The sequence below is a fragment of the Solanum stenotomum genome, chromosome 9, assembly GCF_019186545.1.
Source record: "Solanum stenotomum isolate F172 chromosome 9, ASM1918654v1, whole genome shotgun sequence".
Taxonomy (NCBI): domain Eukaryota; kingdom Viridiplantae; phylum Streptophyta; class Magnoliopsida; order Solanales; family Solanaceae; genus Solanum; species Solanum stenotomum.
In genome coordinates this window covers 55,768,824-55,793,205 of record NC_064290.1, presented here as the reverse complement: position 1 = coordinate 55,793,205, position 24,382 = coordinate 55,768,824, and the positions used below count along the sequence as shown (strand labels likewise).

Below are 24,382 nucleotides of genomic sequence, written 5' to 3'. Positions count from 1 at the left end.
TTAACTCTTTAATTACTTTGATGTTTATCAAACATATTTATAAATTATAAAATGCTTATAAACTTAATTATCCTCTAATTTATAATAATTTAAGATGAAAAAATATATAATTAATTAATATTAATTCAATAATACAGTTTATATATAGAGATATTGAATTGACATAAACACCAAGTTATTGCTAAGTTGTTGCTCGTAATGAATCATCTCATTGCTTGGTAGCTTCTTGTAATATTTTAAGGCATTCACACTAGCTTAGCTAAATTTTATTTTGTTTGTTTTTTTAGTAAAAACACAAGGAAATTGCAGTTAAAGCAATTCTACGTTACATAAAATACTATATTATATGACTTGGAATAATTTTCATTCTAAATTTTATACAAATATCTTGAAATGATTATCACGTTTAATCATGATTACAATATGGCTACTTCAAATCTTATGTAAGTATAAGATATTTTGTGCGTCAGATTATCCTTTGATTATCAAAAGAAAATCTTGAGTAACATGTGATTATTTTTTAGTAAGCAACACGATCTTGATTAATTAGTTCGCTGACCTTTTGTTCATGAGTTAATAACTACTAGACAATTTTTCTTTAACCATAATTAATATATATATATATATATATATATATATAAAGTGTGATGCACGTTAAATATTTAAGGTTTAATTTTATTTCGTACAAAATTAAAGGTGTTTCATCTTTTTTTCCTTCCAATATAATTTGTTGGAAGATTTGGTCTAGTCCTCCTGTGCGTACGTTCTTATTTTCCTTTGTTAATATTGCATTTAATTCTTGACAAGAAAATGGCAGGACTTAATATGAAAATCGTAAATTAGAATACAAGATTATTAGATATTTGAACGTTGTTTCACTTTCTTATTTGATGGAACATCGTATCGATCCACTTCTTCCTTTCATGTAGTATTAATAATAGTATTATTTTCATAGTTTATTATTCTTTGATTCCTATCACTTTCATGTTATTTCTTGTAATTTTGTTATCGTATCATTTAGTTATTGTTGTTATCGTTTCTTCTTCACTTTCATATTGATATTTTTTTCAAATTACACTGAATGTTTTTTATGAATTGAGGGCCTATTGAAAAACAAACATTTCTATATCTGCAAACTGAGGGCCTATTGAAAAATAAACATTTTTATATCTGCAAAGTAAGAACATACTTCACTTATAAAATTATATTGAATGTATTTATTATTAATTCTTGATGGTTTATTAAGAAAGAAAAGAAAGTGAGTTTCTTTGTTATTTTATAACTAAAAAAAACATATTTGCATTAATAATTGACCTAACTAGTAAGAAACCTAGACTTTTTTCTCATGAAAATATCTCAAATCTCAAACTAGTAGTTTACATGGCTGGGTTGGTTTAAGTTTTTCAAATATCAAACCAAATTATTTGTGTAAAAAAATTAAATTTACAAACCAAACCAAATTAATAAAACTCGGGGTTTTCAACCTCGGGTTGGTTTGAGTTTTTCAAATACCAAACCAAATCATTGTGTCAAATTTTTAAATCAAACCAAACTAATTATGAATCTCAGATTTTTCAGGTTTTTGGGTTTTTCCGATAAAGTGTGCATACAAACATATAATTAACTTGTGCTCCAAATATTTCTTTAGTCCAACCAAAATGCAGCTATCTAAGATGTTTCTTAAGAAAATAACACAAAATATGAGATGAATGATGACACTAAAATATTCAATAAAAAATAATAATGAAATCATCATATAAAATAAATATTGCAAAGTCATAATGAAAATTATCATAATTTAAAAAATCATGCTAAAACAAGTCTAATAAGTATTAGTTACATGATTAAATATTTTAAAAGTTAAAATTAGATTATGTATTTTAAATGTCTAAACCAATGTAAAATTAAAGAACAAATATTCAACATTATTGTCATTCTTAGTGTTGAATTAATTTATTTTGTTAGAATAGTATTGATTTGATTTCGAATTGAGCTTTATTAGAGTTACTAATATCTATGGACTATAACATTTATTGGATCATTCAAAATTTTAAGTTTAAAAAACTTGAAAAAATATAATAAAAGATAAAAATTATGAAAACGTATAAGCAATATTTAGAAATTACATCAAAATAAATACTTTATGTATAAAATAAATTTTAAAAATTATATATGTAATGTCGGGTTTGTTTGGTCTCGGGTTGACTTGTTTTAGTTAAAACCAAATCAAGCCAAGTATAGTCAGGTTTTTTTCCAATACCAAACTAAGTCAAACCAAACCATAGTCGGATTTTTTTTCCAATTGACTCAATTTACGATTTGATTCGTTTTTCTATTCGATTTTGTACCCCTACTCAAAACTTTATAGAAATAGCTTAATTGTACGTTATTCTCTTTAATTCCATTATTATAGCAAGTAAGCATCAATCGTTTTCTAAGTCTATTGGATTTATATATATAGGCCACATTTTTTCTCCTTCATAAGATGAGAACCACATAAAGTCCTAATATTTATTATTTCATTCGTTTTAATTTATTTGTCTAATTTTTATTTTACAAAAAATGTAACTATTGTTACAAATCCACTTAATTGTGTGGATGCTTCTCTTAATTCATCTCTAACGTAATGTATGTATTTATTGTATTTATTATAGTTGTACTAACGTATTTGGTTAAAGGATGAAAACATGTGTTTTCTAAATCCTATAAAAGGGTAGTCTTTTTACCCTTGTGAGAACACACTTGAAGAGTTTTAAATAATATTCTCCACTTTATACTTCTCATCACAATTTGTCTTCCTTAGTATTATTATATTTTGCTCTCATTTTACAACAACTACTTGTTTTTTGCAATTTTTTTATTTTGATTTTTTACATGGCAAATTTCAGACCACAAGATTAAAGGACAATATATAATATTTAATATGTTTTTAATTTAAGATCATAATTTTTTATTTTTTATTTTATATTTTCAACTTCATGTCAAATTAAAATCAAATAAAGAAAATGAATTGAGAGCATAATAAATAGGAAAAATATTTTTGGCCAGAATGATATTTTATCTATGTTATTTTACTTTTTAAAATATTTTTACCCTTTTAACTTTAATACCTTTTAACTAAAAATGAAAAAAACATCAGTTTATTTTAAAATAAAAAAAAATATTATAGTTTTTTAATTTTCTGGTTATTTAGCACTTCCCTAATAAATAAAACAAAATACTTACTATGAACTATAAGAGAGGTGGAAGAGAAATCGATTATTTGACATTGAACATATTCATTTTGAAGTAAATTACAAGCATTTAATTAATGCTCTTAATTACAATTACCTCCCTTCCCAATCAAACCAATAAATTATCTCTTTTACTCTTTATTATTTATTAAATTTATTTTCAGTGGGAAATTAGCTTACAACATATTTTGCCTGAAAATGACTTTAATTAAGTTTAGACCTACTTGAGGATTTTAAAAGTATTTTGTATTTAGTTCTTACTTCTTAATTAGTTGAATATATGGTGGCCTACAATCTTTGATTTTTCATCAAGTGTGTCGTCATTAATTAAATTTCAATTCCTATAACATCTAAAGTTTATTTAATTAATATCTTTGCTTAATTAGTTACTTAACAAAATATTTCAAGTTTGAATATGAATAATTCTTACTTTAAGAAAGTCCATCTAGATCAATAAATTCATTCATACATCTAGCTATAGTATAACATGTTAATAACAAAACTTGTATAATGTCCATAATAATTTGTACTACAAAAATAACAGCGTTATTAGTTCATATACAGTTTAAGTTATCTCTAATGTATGATTTAAAAACTTTTTATATTAATAACTCATTTTTATCTGTTATCATACTTAATTTATCTTCTTTTTTCAAGAGTATAAACTCTCAAAAAACTTATCGATAAATATCCTCGAAAATAACTGGATCTTGTAAAACTATAACAAGAAAACAACACTAACATAATTGAGTTGCCTACTATAAAAAAAAATTAATCCATTATGATTTATGTGCATTATTACTTTGCATAAACCCTATTACAATTCTTTTTTTGCCAGAAAATTTGGTCAGAATGGTAAAATAACATATTTTACACTATACTATTTTACCTTTTTAAACATTTTACCTTTTTAACTTTAATACATTTTAATTAAAATATGGGAAAAAAAATCAGTTTATTTATATATATATTAACGGGAGTAGGTATATATATCTTTCGGCTTTTAAAGAAAAATTTAACATAAATTAAGGCTATTAAGCTCTTGTACTCTTTAATTCCTTTAACACAATATTTATTGTTCCTCACATCCTATATATTTTGCAAAATTTGAAGTAAAACAAAGAAAAAATAAATATTTGGAAGAAAATTAACTAGAATTAAAGCGAATATTGATGTAACTGATAAAATTATTATCATATAATTAGATAGTAATATATTTGACATGTGTGAAAATAACCTCTCGTACAAATGCAAGACATGGGTAAGTACAATAGAATTTCTTAATCTCATGACCTTTCTCCGGATTCGGTGCATATCGATTGCTTAGTACTGTATTAGATCATTTTTTTTTAAAACAAAATATTAATGTGAATTAAACTAATAATAAAGGAACTTGTGGGTCCTTTTTTCACAAGTTTTAAGAGTTGAGAGGGTATGAAGCAAATATCAATAAAAAAGGGGAATTTTAATTTACACAAATATCGAGGGGTAGATTTTTTCTATATATTTTAATTTAATTGCAGCACCACCGCCTTATAAACCAGAAAATATAAATGAAAAAATGATGATAACATGGATGGCTTAACAACTTTTAACACACAAAAAAAGTCTATATACAGCTGAACCTCTAAATTAATTAATCCAAAATATATGGGGAAAAAAAATGAAATTTTGAAAAGAGTGCATATGGCAGATTATTTTAGGGCATGTTAAGTGTATTTGATACTTTGGCTATAATAAATAAAGTAGGGTTTTCTTTGGCGATGAGACCCCACTAACAAGAAAAAAGAAATTCATTGACAATATTGACAAAATATAATGTCCTGCCCCATCATACAAGTAATGTTAGAGACTTTTGTTTGTACCAATGTCTTCTTGTCTCTACTTTTCAATCTTCCTATCCAATATTTCAGTATATACCTTAGGATAAATATCATCTGGTTATGATCGAATGATAAGTACCTTTTCATTCTTAGTTAAAGATTTAAATTTCTTTTGATAGCTAAGTAGGGATTAGACGCAATCAAAATAAGAATATAATTCGACATATATTCAAGGGTCTAAAATGATCGATACAAAAAGTGATCTTGAGAAACGTGCCAAATATTTGACCTAGTAAAACTATCAAAACTCGAATTCTACCTCGCTAGTCTTATATTTTGAATCCAATAGATAAAACGAGTTGTGGTTCATACTCCAGAACTTAAGATCTTGGATCATATTATATATGTTGGTACAAAGTATTTTACCTCCAAGTGAAATCTTTTGGTACGAACAAGGGTAGAATCGATATTAATATGATTAAAGAATCGACAAAATCATATATTTGTATTAAGAAATTTATTTAATGTGTATAAATAATGTCTTTAGAACTCAAAAACCAATATGTAGTATATAATAATTCAAAACTTATAAACTAAAAATCTTGATTCCGTCTCTAAGTCGTAATGAATGCTATACAAAGAGAAAAGAAGATAAAGTGTTATGGATTTTTACGAAAGTGGGTGCATGTCAAATACTAGCGCACTAACTATTACTATTTATGATAAGTCGAAAAAAATTTATCGGCATGCCACATGCGTATAATATAATGTTTGGTTCGTTTTATTAAAATTTAATTACATAGGTTATGAGAGGTGTAAAATAAGAATTATGTATATCAATAATATATGTGAATAAAATCAGATACTCATGTACAGTACATGAAGAACTTCTCATTGCCTTTTATCTTTAGTGTAACAAATACATTGAATGGACCTTGAACATGATTTAATTAACTCAAAGGGGGGAAATTATCCAAGTTCGTATAAAAAAGTCATGATATATAAGATTCTTTCTATTCATCTATTTGAGAGTCAATATCGGAGAGGCTTGACTATAATATCATGCTAAATGAACCTTACGGTTAATTCATCAACCAACACAAAAATTATCTTAAAGAAAAAGGTTTATCCAAATTTATATAAAGAAACTTAAAATTCCTTCCATCACCAATGTGGGATTCTTTACATTTGTCATGGCTAGATAGAAATCGAGAATAATAATTACACACCGAATAAAAAGAATTGTGCAATTAAGTCCATCAAATTAAAATAGGCTCAATAGTATGTGAAAGAATTTAAATATCTAATCCATAACTTTAGGCAACATAAAATAGTTAAAATTCTTTATAAACACTCACGTAATTAATGATGGACAAGTGCAACATTCTCATTTATTTGTCAAATTTTATTATTTTACTCCTAACTTTAGTGCTTCCCCACCCCAAATCGATTTTATCGATTCAATTAGAAATAAAATATCACGTTCACAGGCTCGATCGAACCAAACCCCCATCCGCCTCCTATTTGTTGCATAGTATATATAGTTAATGTTTTCCTTCAAAATTTACCATAAAGTTAGTGTGGCTGATATCATTTCGTTTTAATTTGTAAAATTTAGAAAATAAAGTTAAATGTGTATCAGTTTAATTTATATCATGGTCCAGTTGCGGTCCAAATTAATTACTCGATATAGTTGAACTAGTATCCTTAATACCAGACATTATAAACATTGAAAAATCTAAATATCTATATTTTACTCTATGATTCAAGTAACATACGTGGCATGTTCCTACCCAAGAGATTTTGTTTACTTGGTAGGAGTAATTAAAATGAACATTTATTTCTTGATAAAATAAAAATTAACTTTTTTTAAAAAAGTATAGTAGGATAGAAGGAGTAGTAATTATCACTCGCCCCTAATAGGTAAGTAGTTATTCAAATTTGGATCTTTTAAAAAAATCCTATTTATCACAATTAAATAATTTAATATAGTAAAAATAAAATGATATACATATATCATGTATTTGTCAAACTTTTATTGTTCACCAGATATGAACAATGTAATATTATAAGCATAGTCAAATTTTAAAGTTTATGAGTTTGAAATATTAGTTAATTAAAATTATTTAATTCTAAATTAATAATTTGATTATATTCAATAATTTTTTAAAATTATATATAAATATAAAATTTTAATCAAAATTATTAAGTTTGATAAAAAATCATAATCAAAGCGCTAGCTCCAGCCGTATTGTGTAATGATTTATCATGTAACTTCCAAATCATAGTCCCACACCCCACGTTTATTGCAGGGCCAAAAAATAGTATAGTAGTAGTCTATTAGTGTAAAATGTAAATTAATGTTAAAGCCATTAATTAATTCCTTCAATACCATTACAAAGCAAATCACAATTAGTCGTATATGTTTACCTAAATTGAAAATGACTGTGACCCTACATCGTGTGATTTTAATTTTTTTAGTCAGCTAACTTAAATAACTTTTACTTGTTTAATTATAATTAACCATAATAGTTTGTAACGTCACCGCCCATCAATATAAATGTATAAATATTTAATATAATAATTATGTAACATACTGACTAAAATTTTGTTGCATATAATATAGACGTATTCTTTTGATATAATTCAGTAATTTTAGCTCAAACACGACATTATTTTCTGCATATTTTTTTAAATTTGTTTTTTGTTTGACAAAATGGATTTCTTTGAATTAGTATATATTATTTACATCATTCACCACATATGCACATATATAAGTCAAAATTATTGACACCTTCAAATATTATCTAGTCCTTTCTGACATAAATATAATGTCACACTATGCCTGCTGGTTCAATTAATATGAATTTCTTAGAATAGTTAAACACCAAAAATCTTCATATGGAGGATGAAAATTCATTAATTGGTTTCACTTAACAAAATTAAATTAAAAGACAATAAACTTGCTCTGACTAAATCTGGATTAGAGATTTGTTAAGCAGTACCTTAATTAATTAGATTCCCTTTGTCACATCATCATTCAAAGAAATCAAAATCAACCAGCATAGCATATGCTAGAATATTTTTTTAGGCCCAATAATATTACATACAAAGTATATAACCCTTCCACATGTAGAAAGAGGGGTGGTGTAAGCAAACAGGCCCTATAGGAAAAACTTTCTGAACTATTTTAAGCTCCCGTTTAATTATAGATTTATGATCAAACGCTAGCTAAATAGGAAAATAAACCTTTTAAATTCAAAGAAGACACTTCTAACTAAAATTATGGCATGTATGTATTCGATTCTTTTTAATATTTTATTGATTTGATTCGCGCCATTTCATTTATTTGTGCGCACCGGGCCGGGCTCAGTTTGTGGAAAGCCGATCGATGAGGAAAAGGTATAATATAACCAGAAGCAATAGGTGTTTAATTTGTCCAACATATAATTGTTGTATACATTGTATATTTTCGTAAATTTGATTCAATTTTTTTTTGAAATTTTGCACTAGCCCATTTGAAATGGAGAAGGTTCAATTCTTTGTACGATCAACAATTACAACAATATTAGTATATATTAAAGTAGAATACAAAGCAGTTTTTATATCGATAAGTAAAAAGGGACTGCTTGAAATTGAAGAAAGCATTCTAGCTACGATATTTGAAACCACATTTGAAACAAAAATTTTACTTTCATATAATTTCTAAATATTTGTTATATTTTTTTCGTAATTTTTTTATGTTTTAACATATTATTTCAAGTTCGAAACTTAGAATTTTGAATGGTCTGATAAAAGTTATAGTTCATATATGTTAGTAACTCTAATAAAGCTCAAATCAAAACCGAATTAATACTAATGCTAACAAAATGAAAATCAATTCAACACTAAGAATGATAAAAATATTGAATGTTTGTTCTTTAGTTTTACATTTATTTAGACAATTAAAATACATAATCTAATTTTAAATTTTCTTTAATATTTATTCATGTAATAAATTAATATTATACTTATTTTTAGCATGATTTAATACTTTTAAATTATGATCATTTTCATTATGACTTGATAATTTGCAATATTTGTTTTATGTGATTTCATTATTATTTTTTGTTGAATATTTTAGTGTCATCACTCATCTCATATTTTGTGTTGTTTTCTTAAGAAACATCTTAGATAGTTATATTTTGATAGGATTAAAGAAATATTTGAAACATAAGTTAATTATATGTTTGTATCAATACTTTGTTGAAAAATTCCAAAATTGAAAAATCCGAATTTCATTAATTTGATTTGGTTATAAATTTAAAAATCTGACACAAAAATTTGATTTGATATTTGAAAAATTTGAATCAATCTGTTCATGTACACAACCCTAGCAACCTCTATAATCAGTACAATCCTCATTCTGAAAATATTGTGCACAACTTGTCCCAATTGACCATATTTTATTCCAACTTCCTATGAGCTCATAGTCTCAGAAGTCCCTAAGCTAATATATATATCAATAGAAATACGAAATTCCAACAATCGAAGCTACTAGTAATCTCTAGACAATAACATTATACTATTTCAAACAATAAAAAAAATAAAAAATTTCCGTGACAATCAAATTTATAATAAGCGAGAAATTTAAAAATATGGTTTTTGAAAAATGGTGTACTAGCTTTGTAATTTACTTTTATTATTTTATGTTTAATTGAAATATAATAGTATAAAAAAATTGGTAAAAAACTATTCAAATATTTAAAAATACCACCTATATATAAGAATTAAACTTTGTTGGTCAATGATAGGGATATTTTGGGGATTAATCGCACTTTGTCCTCCACTTCCCGTCGTTAGTTGCCCAAAGTCGTCGAAAACTCGACTCCGATAGCGACGGCGACTAGTTAACCTACAGAGAAGAAAGTTGTTAAATTTACACTCAATTTTGTAATGCATGCTGGTGGAATCGCCAGTAATCCTCCGACGAAAACCCGGTGAAAAATTCGTCAGAAATGTCGGGAGGGGAGTACGGCGATCACAACATTTTGTTACGTTCTACTTCATCGGCGTCGGAAGGCGATGTGGAGAGCCAGTCGTCTCCGAGGAGAACGAATACAAGAAGCATTAAGGATCTATTGAAGCGGTTAGATCGAGGATTTTCTGGTCGGCGATCGTCGGATAGGGATCACCACCACTCCTCGTCGCCTTCGCCTTCTAATCGCCGCGGTGTTTCATCTACTGCGGATGAAATTCTAGGTGATAGTGCTCCGCCGGAATGGGCGATGTTGCTTGTTGGATGTCTCCTTGGCCTTGCTACTGGCCTTTGTGTTGCCGGGTTTAATCGAGGGGTTAGTTTCAGCTTATAGCTTGCATTTTCGTTAAAGCTTATTTTTGCTTCAATAACTGGACGAATTTAGCTAGATTTATTGCTTTTTGCCTATGTTGGCAATTAGTTATGTCATTTCTATTTCCTTTCTCAATTTGCACATAATAGTGATTGATTATTAGATGCTTAGTGTGGAGATTTTGTTGACTTGGCTTCAGATAGATGTTGTCAGTTAATCACTTGATTTCATTACACCTAATCGTAAACTGAATTAGTGGCGACGAATACTCTATTCCAGTCCGTCTCAGTGCAATAGTACATGCATTTTATTTTCTAAAGCAAATTAAGGTTTGCTATCACTACCAAAATCTGAAAATTGTGAATTGTGAAATTGGGAACAGCAAAATGCTGTTGCTTTATGAAATCTGCATGCTATATTATTCCTCTTATTTAGTTGTTTGTGTATCTCTCCTGGGGTTTCAGGCGTTTCCAAAGTAGAGATCTTCAGTTAACGAGTAATGGCAGTTCCTGTGGTTTGCTTTCCTTTTTAGTATGGGGAATATGCATATTGAGGGTCTGCTTTTGTGACTTGCAAGCTTCTCTGACCATTTTTGTTGATTAAAGGTGTTGCATTTGGAGAGTTACTTGTACTGTATTTCTTATGTTGTTAACCAGTAGTCTTTGAACTGTAATTATTTTATTGTATATTGGATGACACCGAGGATATTTGTTTAGGTACATGTAATACACGAGTGGGCATGGGCTGGTACTCCTTATGACGGTGCTGCTTGGCTTCGTTTGCAAAGGCTAGCTGATACTTGGCATCGGATACTTTTAATACCAGTTTTGGGTGGAGTCATTGTTGGCATGTTGCATGGTCTGGTCGGAATATTGGACCAAATAACAGAGTCTAGCTCTACTCAGGGACAAGGATTTGATTTGATTGCTGGAATCTTCCCTACAGTGAAGGCCACTCAAGCTGCTATAACTCTGGGCACTGGTTGTTCCTTGGGTCCTGAAGGCCCTAGTGTAGATATAGGGAAGTCATGTGCCTATGGATGTTCAATGATGATGGAAAACAACCGGGAAAGAAGAATAGCTCTCATTGCAGCTGGTGCAGCTGCTGGAATTTCTTCAGGTATGTTTTTTCTTATTAAGAAGTATCTGAACCAGGAAATATTCCTTATTCACTTCCAAAGTAATGCAGAGTATTAGGCCCTTAGCAAATTATATGTTTAGAAGTATTTTAGTTTGTATGTAATTTCTGAGATGATATCTCTCAGAGGTATTCTAGAGACATTGACAAAGATGAGACATTGTTTGTTCAATCTCAAAACCATTATGAGTGGATGCTTTTGTGAATTTCTCTTGCAAGGAAGGTTTTTCGTGTGTTATAGCTTGTATGGATTATGAATTTAATGCATATTCTAGTGACGCTAAGAAGAGCACTCTCATGCTGTCCCATCTTTCTTCATTCCCAAAAGACTTTTTTTTCTCTGTTTTCTCTTTCCCAAAAAATGAAACTGATGTTGTCAAAATAGGCAGTCACCTTGGAGCCAAATTTCCGACAAGTCTTTTGTGCTGCAAGGTTCGATATGGGTCTCAATATCAAAGGAGTAGAAACTAGAAACTATTCCTCCTAGCTAATATGACTTTGTGTGGGTCCCACAGGCCATTATTTACAACAACAACAACGACAACAACATACCCAGTGAAATCCCAGAAGTGGGGTCTGGGGAGGAGTGTGTACACAGACCTCAACCTACCTTGGGAGGTAGAGAGGCCGTTTATCATTGCAGGGAGAAATACTTGGTTATTATTTTTGTCAATGTGTCAAATACATAGTCGGATAGTCTTCTTTAGTGCACTTCTGATACGTGCATATCCATGGGCGTGTACTTGTCTGTGTGAATTGTGGCTTTGCACCTCTCTGGATCTTGCCTCAGCTGGTTGATGGATCTTTAGGTTTAACATTTTTTGTTCTGCAGGTTTCAATGCAGCAGTAGCTGGCTCTTTCTTTGCGATTGAAACAGTTTTAAGACCACTCCGTGCTGAAAACTCACCCCCTTTTACAACTGCGATGATCATATTGGCTTCTGTTATATCATCAACTGTATCAAATGCAGTACTTGGGGAAAAACAGGCTTTCACAGTGCCCACGTATGATATGAAATCTGCTGCCGGTATTTGATCTAATTCTAGTTTATTTTATCATGGCTAAAACATTACTATTATAGTGCATGAGTATTTCCGTTGGTGGTGTTCTATTTATTTTTTCTATAGCAGACATGAGTCAATGACGAGGGGTATTTGCCCTTTCACAGTTTGGCTGCACTCAGCCAGTGTTCGTGCTGCATTGTTGAATGAAATTCTTGTAATCAGGAAATTTTGCATATGCATTTCTGATATAGTTGTACCATTTCTCCTGAGAATGTTTCCTGGTGGTATTCATACTTGCTATTGTCATTCACATGCTAAATTTTGCTAAAAAAGGAATGGACAACATCAAATACACTTTTCTCTTGTCTCCTATATGTCTAAAGTAACATCTGAGTGTACTGTCTCTTGTCTCCATTGTTATAGGTCGTAACATAGAGTCAATTGCTATTCTAATTTTTGGTATGGATACCATGCCAACCTCTCACACCTCCTCATCGGGTCATCTGGGCATCTCCTTGTAACATGCTTGAACCATCTCTGTCTCACTTTCCTCAACTTGTCTACCCCAGTGGTCACTCCCACCTTCTCCTAGATATCTTCATTCTGAATCTTATATCTCCTAGTAAGCCAACACATCCACCTTAGCATTCTCAATTTCACAACTCTCATTTTTTGAACATGAGAGTTCTTAACAGGCCAACACTCCATCCCATACAACATAGTCGGCCTAATCACCACTTTGTAGAACTTACCTTTAAGTTTAGGTGGTACATTTTTATCACTTATCGGACAAGACTCTGGAGGTGAGCATCTATTTCATCCCCCTCACACCAATACGATGTGTGACATTATTGTTGATCTCCCATTACCTTGCATTGAAGACCCAAGATACTTGAAAGGACCCACGTATCAAGGGTCACTTCCATGCCAACCTCACGTGTCTCATCACTGTACTTGCACTCCAAGTATTTGGTCTTGGTCCTACTCAACTTGAATCCTTTAGACTCCAGGGTTTGTCTCCAAACCTCCAGCCCAGGGTTAACTCCACTGCTATTCTCGTCAATCGGTACTATGTCGTTTGCATATAACAACAGACACTACGGCACCTCACCTTGGATATGGCGTGTCGTAAGATACATTAAGAGAGAATGTATAACGTGATGTCTGATTTAGATGACTGGGTATCATGTTACTTCATGCTTTACGTATTAAACTGTCTTGATTCTCACCCTATTTTTTTAAGGATTTCTTTCTGAATACTTGAGAATGCTTCCTTTTTGTAGAGCTTCCATTGTATCTGATACTGGGGATGCTGTGTGGAGTAGTAAGTGTTGTTTTCACTCGATTGGTGTCCTGGTTCACCAACGGGTTTCAGTTCCTCAAGGAAAAATTTGGACTTTCTGATGTTGTCTGCCCTGCTTTGGGGGGTTTAGGAGCTGGTGTAATAGCTCTGAGATATCCTGGAGTTCTCTATTGGGGTTTCACTAATGTTGATGAAATCCTACATACTGGGAAAACTGCATCTGCACCTGGAATTGGATGGCTAGCTCAATTAGTTGCTGCAAAAGTCATGGCCACTGCTTTGTGCAAAGGGTCTGGCCTTGTTGGTGGATTGTATGCACCAAGCTTAATGATAGGTGCTGCTGTAGGTGCTGTATTTGGAGGGTTAGCCGGGGAACTAATTAATTCAGCTATTCCAGGGAATGCTGCTATTGCCCAGCCACAGGCATATGCACTGGTCTGATATACTTTCACCTTCCCCAAACAATTATTACACTCCAATGCCGTTTAGGTGGTAAACTTTTCTAATGGATAAATGTAAACAATGCAGGTGGGGATGGCTGCTACACTAGCTTCAGTTTGCTCAGTGCCTTTGACGTCAGTGCTTTTATTGTTTGAGTTGACAAAAGATTATAGAATTTTGCTTCCTCTCATGGTTAGTCTTGCTGAACAAAAAATCACTAGTTCTAGTTGTTTTTCATGTGTGTTACTAAAAGCTTCCATGCTTGATTAAAACACCTATCTTTGTTATCTAATCTCCTACATTCTAAGTAACTCAAGTCCGTAACATAGTATCTCTTACTTTCTGAGTAACTCAAGTCTTCTTTGTGACAGATGGTTGTCATCCTAGGTTAACTTCATAATTTGAGTAAGCAATGTACTTCCTTTAATTGTGTTGGCTAATTTTTGAGTTACTCTCATTCTGAAATCAAGGTTTCCCTTCTTTGCTACATGTCTGGTGTTTCTTTACCAGTTTATCTTAGGTAATCGTTAAGTATATTCCTGACTTTTAACTGTGGCAGTATTGCAGCTTGCCTGTATTGAGCTTTAACTTAATTTTGAGCTGTGTGTGTTTGACCTCCAAATTTGGATGAAGTGTATCTTTTGGCTACTATCTGAACATTCTCCTGGGAAGTCTGTGCTGAAATCACCCTGAGGGAGAGTTTGTGTGGTCAGGTGGTAAATTTGATCTTGGTAACCTTTTTGGTTGGTTAATTTAATCTTTGTAACTTTTGGCCATAAGATTATGCTAACGCGTTGGACTGTTGTCCTCTCTACATTTGAGAGGTAAGAGGGCAAAACTCTAGGAAACTATGCTGCTATAATAAGGAGACCTTCTATTATATTAAATTACATTACACACATAACATTACATTATAGTGTACTACATTAAGACTAAACCTTTATCGGACATATACAAATCTGACTTGCATCTGTGTTTGCTAGTTAGATGATCGCATAGATGTTTTTTGCTATTGTAGGTTGCTGTTGAAATGATATATGGGGTAAAATTTGCACTTTAAATCATGCAATTGTTTTAAATGCTCTTTAATAGGGTGCTGTTGGGCTGGCAATATGGGTGCCTTCCGTTACCGACCAGCCAAATGAAACGGAGTCATCAGAAGCCAAGTTCGCATTGAAAGGTTACTCTATTCTTTCACCAGCTGCTGACAAAAATGAAGGGAATGGTTCGAGGCAATCTGGTGAGAGAAATAACTTGGAACTAATGGTGGTTGGGAGTCATAACAGTAATGAATCATTTGATGAAGGTCTCATTTTAGAAGATCTAAAGGTACTATCTTTGCGTTGGCATCTAGAAAGTGGGAAAAGTTTGCATTTTATGGGATCTTGGTTTTCAATTTTTTGAACAAAACACCACCTGTTTTCCTTTAGGAGACTTATTTTGTGATTTAGGTACTTCAAGAATCTAATGTGTATTTCCTTCTATTAGGTTTCTCAGGCCATGTCAAATGATTATTTGAAGGTCTCTCCGAGCCAAACTGTGAAAGAAGCATTAGAATGCATGCATGACTGCCGACAGAGTTGCGTTCTTGTGGTTGATGGTGAAGGTTACTTGGAAGGAATTTTAACATATGGTGATGTGAAAAGGAGTTTGTTTAAGAACCATGGAGATTCTTCCAACAAAGATTTATCAGTCACAGATGTATGTGCTTTAGATTGCCATCATGACAAATGTCTCTTAGTGTTCATTTCTATTTCTCCCTGATTTTGTGTTCACTTTGCCATCTTTGTCTCCGGGAGTTTCAGTCCATGCACTTCCTTTCTTTTCTTACTTTAGTTATATGATTTACAGGCAAATACTTGTCTTGTGTCCTCTATATGCACAAGAGGGATAAGCTATCGTGGCCAAGATTGTGGACTCCTAACTTGTTATCCTGATACGGATCTAGCAATTGCAAAGCAACTAATGGAGGCCAAAGGAATTAAACAATTGCCTGTGGTCAAGCGTGGTGGAGAATTCAGAAGAGAAAGAAAGCGCAGAGTTATTGCTCTTCTGCATTATGATTCAGTAGAGGAGACGATCAGGTTTTGCAGCTTCTCTATGTAATATCTCATATTATGCTTGTATGCTACTCCGTTTTGCTCTGATCCAAGTTTTGAAGTGTTCCATATGTTTCTATGTGGTATGCAAGTCACAAGAGTAGGAAGTTAATTTTTTTTTTTTGGTGGAGTAAAAAGAAAAGGTAAAAATGGATTTATGGTACTTGTTCTTCCATCAACTGTAGATCCTACTCTGTAGCTTTATTCAGAGGGAATTAAACTGCAAGACGTTTTGGAAATTGAGCAGAAATCTTTATGTTATGGGGGACTGTAAATGAATGGAACTCGTAGAAGATGTGAACTTAAGTGATAGTTATAGGGTTCTTTTAATATTTGGCGCTAAACTACAGCTTGGTAAAATAGGTTTGAATGACAATACAGCTGTAGCTCGATTGAACACTCATATGGAGCTAAAGTCCAAGAGGTGAAACTGATCTTAGTCTTTGCCCGAGTTTGGTCGTGTTAGCTTGCTTCTAATACCACCTGTCATTTGCAAAAGAACATTATTATACAAAGAAAGTAAATAAAAAGGAGAGAAAATACGAAGACAGAAGTGACGCAATCAAGAAAATTAGGATGAATTATATTTTTTGGTATTAACAAAACTATGCAGGTGGAACTGAACTTTACAAGAGTTTTTCGAATCCTTGTAAGATGAACAAAATCATAGTTCGTTCTAAAATGTAAATTGGCTCCCTGCACGGCCTTGTGCTGATGACTAATAGACTACTCATTTGTGGATTTTGAATTGTTTAGAAGTGCTTGGGTTTTGTATTGTCAGTGTGTTTTCTGAATGTAATTCATCCTACAGGCGTGAAGTGAGTCACCGGAAGTCGGTCTACCAGCAGAATCAAGAAGAAAAAGATAAGCAGATCATAACGAATGGCCATTAATAGCTCAAGGCACTGAATATCACTAGCATGTTTCAACAAGAAATTTGTGTTTGTTCTACTTTGGCATCAATCTGAGACTGGGAAGCAAAGAAATATACGATCTTAGTTGGACATCAGTAGGTAGTATCCAATTTACTGTATATTCTTCACTTAATTATGTGTGCAGAAGTTGAGGTTCCTTCCTGTTTGTTTCTGGAGCGGACATGCTGCACCAGGCTGCCCACAGAGCCCGAGCGTAATAGCATGAGTTTTCCTCTATAGTTTTTGTTGTACTTTATCAGAAAGGCAGTCGTCCTTAGTGTAAATTTGACATTTGACATTTTGTACATGAAGCATATACTTGGTAGATCAGGGTAACATCAAAATGTGAAATCGTCATGGATTAATATATATACACAAATTGAGAGGCAACTAGTTGAAAGTCTATTCATATGTCTCTTTTGATATATGTTAAGATTACTTTTACCATTGGCTTTTTCCCTTTTTAACCATTTACCCCGGTTGTTGTTACAAGCCAGCAGATTAGAAGTCCGAATACGGGTTTGGTTAACTTTTGCTCTCAATTTGTATTGTAACAATTATTAACCCTTGAAATCATTATTACAAAATTCAGAACTCACAAGATTAAAATTATAGAAGCAGACCTAATGATGCTCTACGCCACCTAGTAGCAGCTAATTTAGTCATAACAACATTCGGCCATAAAACATCTCTGTAAGACTTGTGCCGTAACTACTACAAAATGTGCAATTGTCGAACCTATCAGAAAGTCGGTACCTTTTCCTAAATGCTCAACTAATGTTGATGTTAGGCAAACTTTGATGCAAATATTAGATGCAATGACTAGCTTGACAATGAACCTCAATATACAGTAAATTGCATATATACATATACCATTGATGTCCAACTAAAAATATAAATTACCTGTACTTCAAAATTCTCAGACTAGAGATGAGACCAGCAAAAATTGCATACATATACCAACTGATGAAAACAGACATAAATTTCTTGTTGAAACTTTTTTCTTTAATATAAGAGCAAGGCCATTATGGTGCGGTTTAAGCAAAAGAACCAGTACATGGAGGAGGACATAAAGCTTAGCCTCTAAAATATGATGAAGTAAGATAAGACATGGAACTTTTCCATGTTACAACCTGAAACTGTTGTCAGTATAGCAAGAAACTGAAGCACAGACACCAAATAAATGGCTGCTTATATGGTATTTAGAAGTTAAAACAAAGACAAAATATAGCTTCAAAAAGTTGTATTATAGGACTTTGTGTAGGAGGTATGCCCATTAAGTACCAAAATCAGCATCTCTAACTTTCTTTTCTTTAGAGAAGACAAAAACTGTAAATTTACATATGAGGTCCAAGCGGCAACCTGTTCATAAATTGCTGATAAACTGCTGAGCCATTGGCGAGGTTCAATCCAGGATCCGACATCGGTTCCACCTTTGGTTCTTCCTTTGGGAACATAAATCCCATATCATGCATGGGTCGCGGCTGTCCTAGATATGGATGCATATGAACCTCCCCTGGCTTGTTTTGATTAGGATGAAATCCGGCCATTGCTAGACTGGATAGTCCGCCTTGCTGGTTCATTCCATAGCTAAATCCTGGGTTAGGTCCAAGCTGGGGCCTCCCTGACAGACCAAATGAGCCCAATGAAGGTTGCCTGTCAAACCGTGCCATAGCATTCTGAAGTTGAGCAGCCTCGGGCCTATGTAAATGGTTTTGAGCAGGGGCAGTAACTGAAGTTGGATGAGTGTTGGAGGCCCCTGAATTAACATGACTACTGTTGCGAGCTGCAGGAACGTCGTGGTTGTGCTTCCCTTCATAGGTGGTAATCACTGACTTCAGGTCATGCGAGGCCCTCTCAACATGCTTCCTGACATTGCAGCCAGCACTTGTGCACTTGTAGTAACTCCTGCCAAAAGGGAAAACCATCATTTTTAGCAAACAACTTTGCAAGTCAAAATTCGGGATTCTGGTGTCATAAAATTTTTAATCAATGTGACTAACCTTGGATTTGGATTCCCTTTAACAACCTTTTGCCCATACTTGCGCCAGCGATATCCATCATCAAGGATGTCCACTTCGCTTGTAGTTTGAACCACAACTCTTGGCTCCCTGATGGCTCTAGTGGCACCAGTCATATCTGCAGAGTAGGTCTCGAGCTTCCTAGTAATATTTACCAAAGAGATAATAAAAAGTTAAGTACTCAGGTAAATTTGATGGAATTATGGAAATCTCATTCATTAAGGCTAACGATGATATAGAAACCTTCTTTTAGACTCGGACTCATCTCCTTCACCATCATAACCTTGTGATACGCTGCCATGAGTTCCACGATCATCTTCATCTTCATCATTTGAAAAAGTCGACGACACATCTACTGCATCACCTGATTCCAACCGAGTGTTATTCTGAGCAGAGACAGGGGCAGATCTGTTGCAGTACTCGGAGCCCAAGTTTGCTGATGATGTTGCATCAAGATTGTTGTTCCTCCAATCAAAACCTCCTCCAGCACCAGGTGCTTTCTGGAAGTTTGCCTGACCCAGATCACCATTAACACCACTTGCACCTTGTTCTGCACCGTCCAGCTGTAGGTCACCAAGTGAATTTGTGGATCCAAGGGCTGATCTACGGTTAGGTGGGGGTTTTGGGTGATTGTGGGCTCCCTTGTATATAATCTCAGTAATATGACCCTCTGGAGATCGCTCCACTTTCTTCTTGACTGGACAGTTTGGATGTGTGCACTTATAATAACTTCGGGGGTACTCGCTCCCCTTAACTTGTTTCTGCCCATATTTTCGCCAATTATAACCATCTTCAGCTGGGGCACCAGCAACATTTGGATCTCCACCTCCTCTTTGATCAATGTCCTCATCTTGCGGTTCATCGAGAGGTGGAGAATGGTCCACAGCACTACCAACTGTCTGAAAAGTCCTAGACTCTAGGGTAACATTATTACCCATGACATCCTTCTCAGCAGAAAATCTAGGGAAATCAGGTGATTGCTGAAGTGTTCCATTCTGAGTCGGGTTTTGTGTAGCTTCCACACGGTGAGATACAAGCGAGTTCTGGGAATGAACTGAAACTTCAATGTTTGGAAATCCTTGCTGAGAAAAATTGGACGGGTTCACCTGCAACCAAGACTAACAAACAAGCTCAGAAATTGGAAACAAACAGAATATCTGTGCAGAGTGCATTTAAGAGATTGAGAGTGATTACTCTGCTGGTTGTGCCAGGAAAAAGAGATGGAGCAGTCTCTGGAACTGGCTTGAAAGAAAAGGATGATGAATTGATACTCTCTAAAGCATTATCTTTCCTCTTATCTGTATCCTCCATCATCAATGCCGAGTTTCTATTCTCAATGCCTGAGGAAAATAGAAATTTTCCAGTTGTTGGGGATGGTTGCACCTGCAAGACATTGATAGAAAATTTTACATGAAAGAGAACCTTGAAGAAGAATACTTCAGTTTCAGAACAATGGGAGTTCACACAGATGTACAAGCGCCCAAAAGAAGTGACCTTTGCATTAGACCAAAGCCAAAATGATTCAAGCAAATTGTGCCTCTAAATGATACTCACTCCGTTTCAATTTTCTTGTTTGGTTTGCACTTGACACGAAATTTAAGATATGTGGTCTTAAATTAAGGATATGTAGAATGAACCAAAATGTTCTTTAATCTTGTGGACTTTAAGCATACCACGTGGAAAGTTAGAATTAAAGAGTAACCAAAAATGGGAAGGGACATTCTTTTTTAAATGAACTAAAAAGGAAAGTAAGACAAACAAATTGTGACGGAGGGAGTATACGTATCAGAAACAAGATCTTGCAAGATTAACATCTTAACAATATAACAGTTGTCCTATATAAGGAGCTACAGACCTTGTAGCTCTTTTCTGGGTTCTGAAAACTCCAATTAGAAGATTAAATTAATAGTAAAAACCAATATATGGACCATGATGTGAAATTAGGACTCACAATTTCTTAAAACTCTGACAATTGGTTTTGCTTTGGTATAATATAAAGCAAGGGGAAGATGGACGGATGACAAGTTGCAGGTGAACTTTGCAAAGCAAGCGCACTTGAGGTAAGATACCGCAGGTTAAAAAATTATTTTATGATGTTTATGCTACAACTCAGAAGATGAAACCCTTCATTCAGTAAATGCAGAAAACAATTTGATGGAGTTCGATAAAATGCAAGAATTCAAACCCAGTAAAAGAGAATGCTCGTGACTATAAAGTTACCTTTCTCAAAAAAATAAATGCTGGTGACTGACACACCATAAAACGACTTGTGAATAAGTACAAGCATCTGAGTTTTATATATGAGCTGGTGTTTTCTAAAAAGAACATGATAACTACTTGCAACAAAGAGCAATCTAAGCAAGTAAACCTATATCCTTCTACAGCTTTATATATTACTCCCTCCGTTTCAATTTGTTTGTTCCTTTTTAGTCCGTATCAAAAAGAATATTTCTTCCCTTTTTTTGGCAACTCTTTAATTCTAACTCCCCACATGACATGTTAAGATTAAAGGGAATTTCGGTACATTCTGCATATCTTAGATTCAAAAGTCGTCTTTACTTAAACTCCATGTCAAGGACAAAACTAGACAAGCAAATTGAAAAAGAGGGATAGTATATTTTCACAAATCGCAGCATAGAACAAACACGGACTCTTGCTAAAAAATCAAAGAAGTTGGTTAGGTAGAACTATTAAAATAGATACAAATATTTGTCTTCACTTAATCCATCCAGTATATCACCCAAGAACAACTCTAATCATAGTCACAACTCCTCTTCTCACTTTGCAGAATCGATAGCCTATTATTATTTAAACTTGTGTATTATATCCCTTTCATTTGTTGTTGGCGTGCTTCTTAAACTTCCACCATTATAACATAGTTCAGCAATAACCAATAATAAGCAACCTAAATCTAGGAAATCAATTATGCGGTGGAGGCAAAGGGTATACACAAGGTGTATTCATACCAGTGAATTGGAGAGAAAAACAGGAGACTCTAGCAGGGTTGTTGGACTAAGACCAGGAGGAATAGTTAAATAAGGAGAGCGAACTCCTTGATTCTGCATCAGATCAGCAGGTCTAAGGCTCTCCGTGTTCAGCTTCGGGGCATTAAATCCAGCTCTAGCTGCTATTCTTTCCAAGAGTCCTCCGCGAGAGCTCATTTTCTGGTCAGACAGTGCACTCAATTTCACCGGTTGTGGTTCACTGATTGCAGCTTGTGCTCCAGCATTTCCATCAGAATTGCCAACATGTTCTTGAGGACCAGAAGTTAAGTTTCCACTAGTTTCATTGGTGCCCTCAAAAGATGATCTTGACCCAACATCATCACCTAGCAGTGAAGAGAAAAACGTTCTTGGACTTGGACTAGGAGGCATCCAATCTCCCATAATGGCAACATGATCATCAAATCCACCCATCAATTGTTGACACTAGTAGCATGAGCAACTCAAAAGCCAAATTAACTGCAATGAGGAGTAGCATGAAATGAATATAAAGCCACAGAGATTCTAAACCACACCAATATATAAAACAACTATTTCATGAGTGCTTCTTAACAATGTCAAAGGAGGAATGATACTCGAGGCGTTAAATCTACTTCCACCATAAGACACTTAGCTGTCCACTCATAATCATTTAACGTAACTTACTCTTTTCTAATTTTCAAGAGATAGCAAATACTCCAGAACAACAAGGTGAGGCATTGAACCCTCACCTTGTTATTCTCTCAGATATAACAAAGCAAAGATCTCCAAATCAGCCTCTCCATTAATCAATTTTCCTTCTATATCCACCAGACACACGAACGACTCTCGGATTACCATTTTTATTTTCAAATTGGGGGTAGGGGAAGGGATTACAAGGTGAGGCATCCAACCCTCACCAACAAGATAAAAGCTCGAGTAGCCAACCAACTAACCGAGCTACTAAGATTCCCCTCATAATTATCATCAAATCAAGGAATCATAATACAACAGCATAAAAGTCTTCACATATATATACCCCTCCATCATTTTTCCTTTTGTTATCAAAAAAGCCCATCAAAGGAAAACAAAACAGCCACAAATTAATTACATTCCACAAAAGCATAATTTTGATCTAGGGCAGCTGTAAAAACATGCCATTGCTGCAAAAAAAAAAAAACGTACTTCTCCTGCCTGTAACTGATTATAGAAGGTAAAGATTGAAACTTTACTAAATCTTGAAGCACATCAGGATCTAACAAATAAGGAAAACAACAAAAAGGGAAAGAAGAAATCATTTCCAGGCAAAAGGGGTCATCAGAAATACCCAAAACAAAGAAACCACATAGATAAAAATCTCAGGAGAATAAATCAATCATTAGAAAGTGATGATCAAAGAATAACAAGGGAAAAAAAAGTACCTGAACAACCATAAAAAAGACAGTCAAAAAAAAGAATGATAAAATTGAAGAAAGATAGACCCTTTGGCCTGACCTTCAACACAGATTAGTCTCACCTTAGAATTTTTTTTCTTTTTCCAACTCCACCCAAAGACTTTCTTCCAAGAAACAAATGGGAAAAAGCAAAAGCAATCCTTTCTCTTTCTCTCTCTGTAGAAAAAGAGCTAGATTGGGCACAAGATTATGATTGATTAGGCAAAAGAAAAATAATTATAGGAATATATGAATAAAAATTGGAGTGGGGTTTGTTTGTATGTTATGGTGGACCTCTAAATGTTCTGGAATCTTTTGAAAGAGAGAACAACGAAATTGAGGATTTTTATGAGACTTTTAACACACATTTTTGTATTTTTTTTTTCAGTAACCATTCTGTTCGGACTAATTTTTATTTTTACGCAGCTCAACTAATTTCAGAAGATAATTATTTGAGATCTCATGGTGTTCAATCCATATCATTGACCACTAAGATATAGTAACGTGCAAAACATACAATTTTGAATTTGCTATTTTTACTTATTTCGAGTGTTACAGTTTATTTTTCTTCTTAGTTCATTTAAGAAAAATGTCTTCTTTTCTTTTGTCAACATTGTAATTTTAAATTTTTACATTGAATATTTAAGGCTAAAATATTAAAAGATAATACACACCACTTTGAAT

The 24,382-nt window shown here is 33.2% G+C and overlaps 3 protein-coding genes across 9 annotated transcripts in view; 1 reads left to right on the top strand and 2 right to left on the bottom strand.

Annotated features, from left to right (window-relative positions):
- Positions 1 to 24,382, bottom strand: part of LOC125875684 (THO complex subunit 3) — a 163,179-nt gene that overhangs the window by 101,450 nt on the left and 37,347 nt on the right. The window lies entirely within an intron of this gene.
- Positions 9,853 to 17,771, top strand: LOC125875673 (chloride channel protein CLC-f-like). Of its 2 annotated transcripts, none has more exons than XM_049556683.1 (9): positions 9,853 to 10,389; positions 11,103 to 11,505; positions 12,356 to 12,550; positions 13,811 to 14,265; positions 14,359 to 14,463; positions 15,364 to 15,600; positions 15,760 to 15,972; positions 16,123 to 16,355; positions 17,182 to 17,771. In XM_049556683.1, exons 1-9 carry the CDS (start codon positions 10,054 to 10,056, stop codon positions 17,261 to 17,263), a joined length of 2,259 nt encoding a protein of 752 aa, XP_049412640.1. In that variant the 5' UTR covers positions 9,853 to 10,053; the 3' UTR covers positions 17,264 to 17,771. The 2 variants fall into 2 exon arrangements, with proteins under 2 accessions (XP_049412640.1, XP_049412639.1); XM_049556682.1 differs by having other exon boundaries at positions 9,875 to 10,389; positions 16,123 to 16,373.
- On the bottom strand, positions 18,513 to 23,990 carry LOC125875674 (probable WRKY transcription factor 2). 6 transcript variants are annotated; one of them, XM_049556687.1, is made up of 6 exons: positions 23,687 to 23,990; positions 22,272 to 22,766; positions 20,500 to 20,688; positions 19,549 to 20,423; positions 19,288 to 19,446; positions 18,513 to 19,192 (listed from the first exon to the last, which is right to left on the bottom strand). In XM_049556687.1, exons 2-6 carry the CDS (start codon positions 22,719 to 22,721, stop codon positions 18,622 to 18,624), a joined length of 2,244 nt encoding a protein of 747 aa, XP_049412644.1. In that variant the 5' UTR covers positions 22,722 to 22,766; positions 23,687 to 23,990; the 3' UTR covers positions 18,513 to 18,621. The 6 variants fall into 6 exon arrangements, with proteins under 6 accessions (XP_049412644.1, XP_049412643.1, XP_049412642.1 ...); XM_049556686.1 differs by having other exon boundaries at positions 23,760 to 23,990; XM_049556685.1 differs by having other exon boundaries at positions 23,782 to 23,989.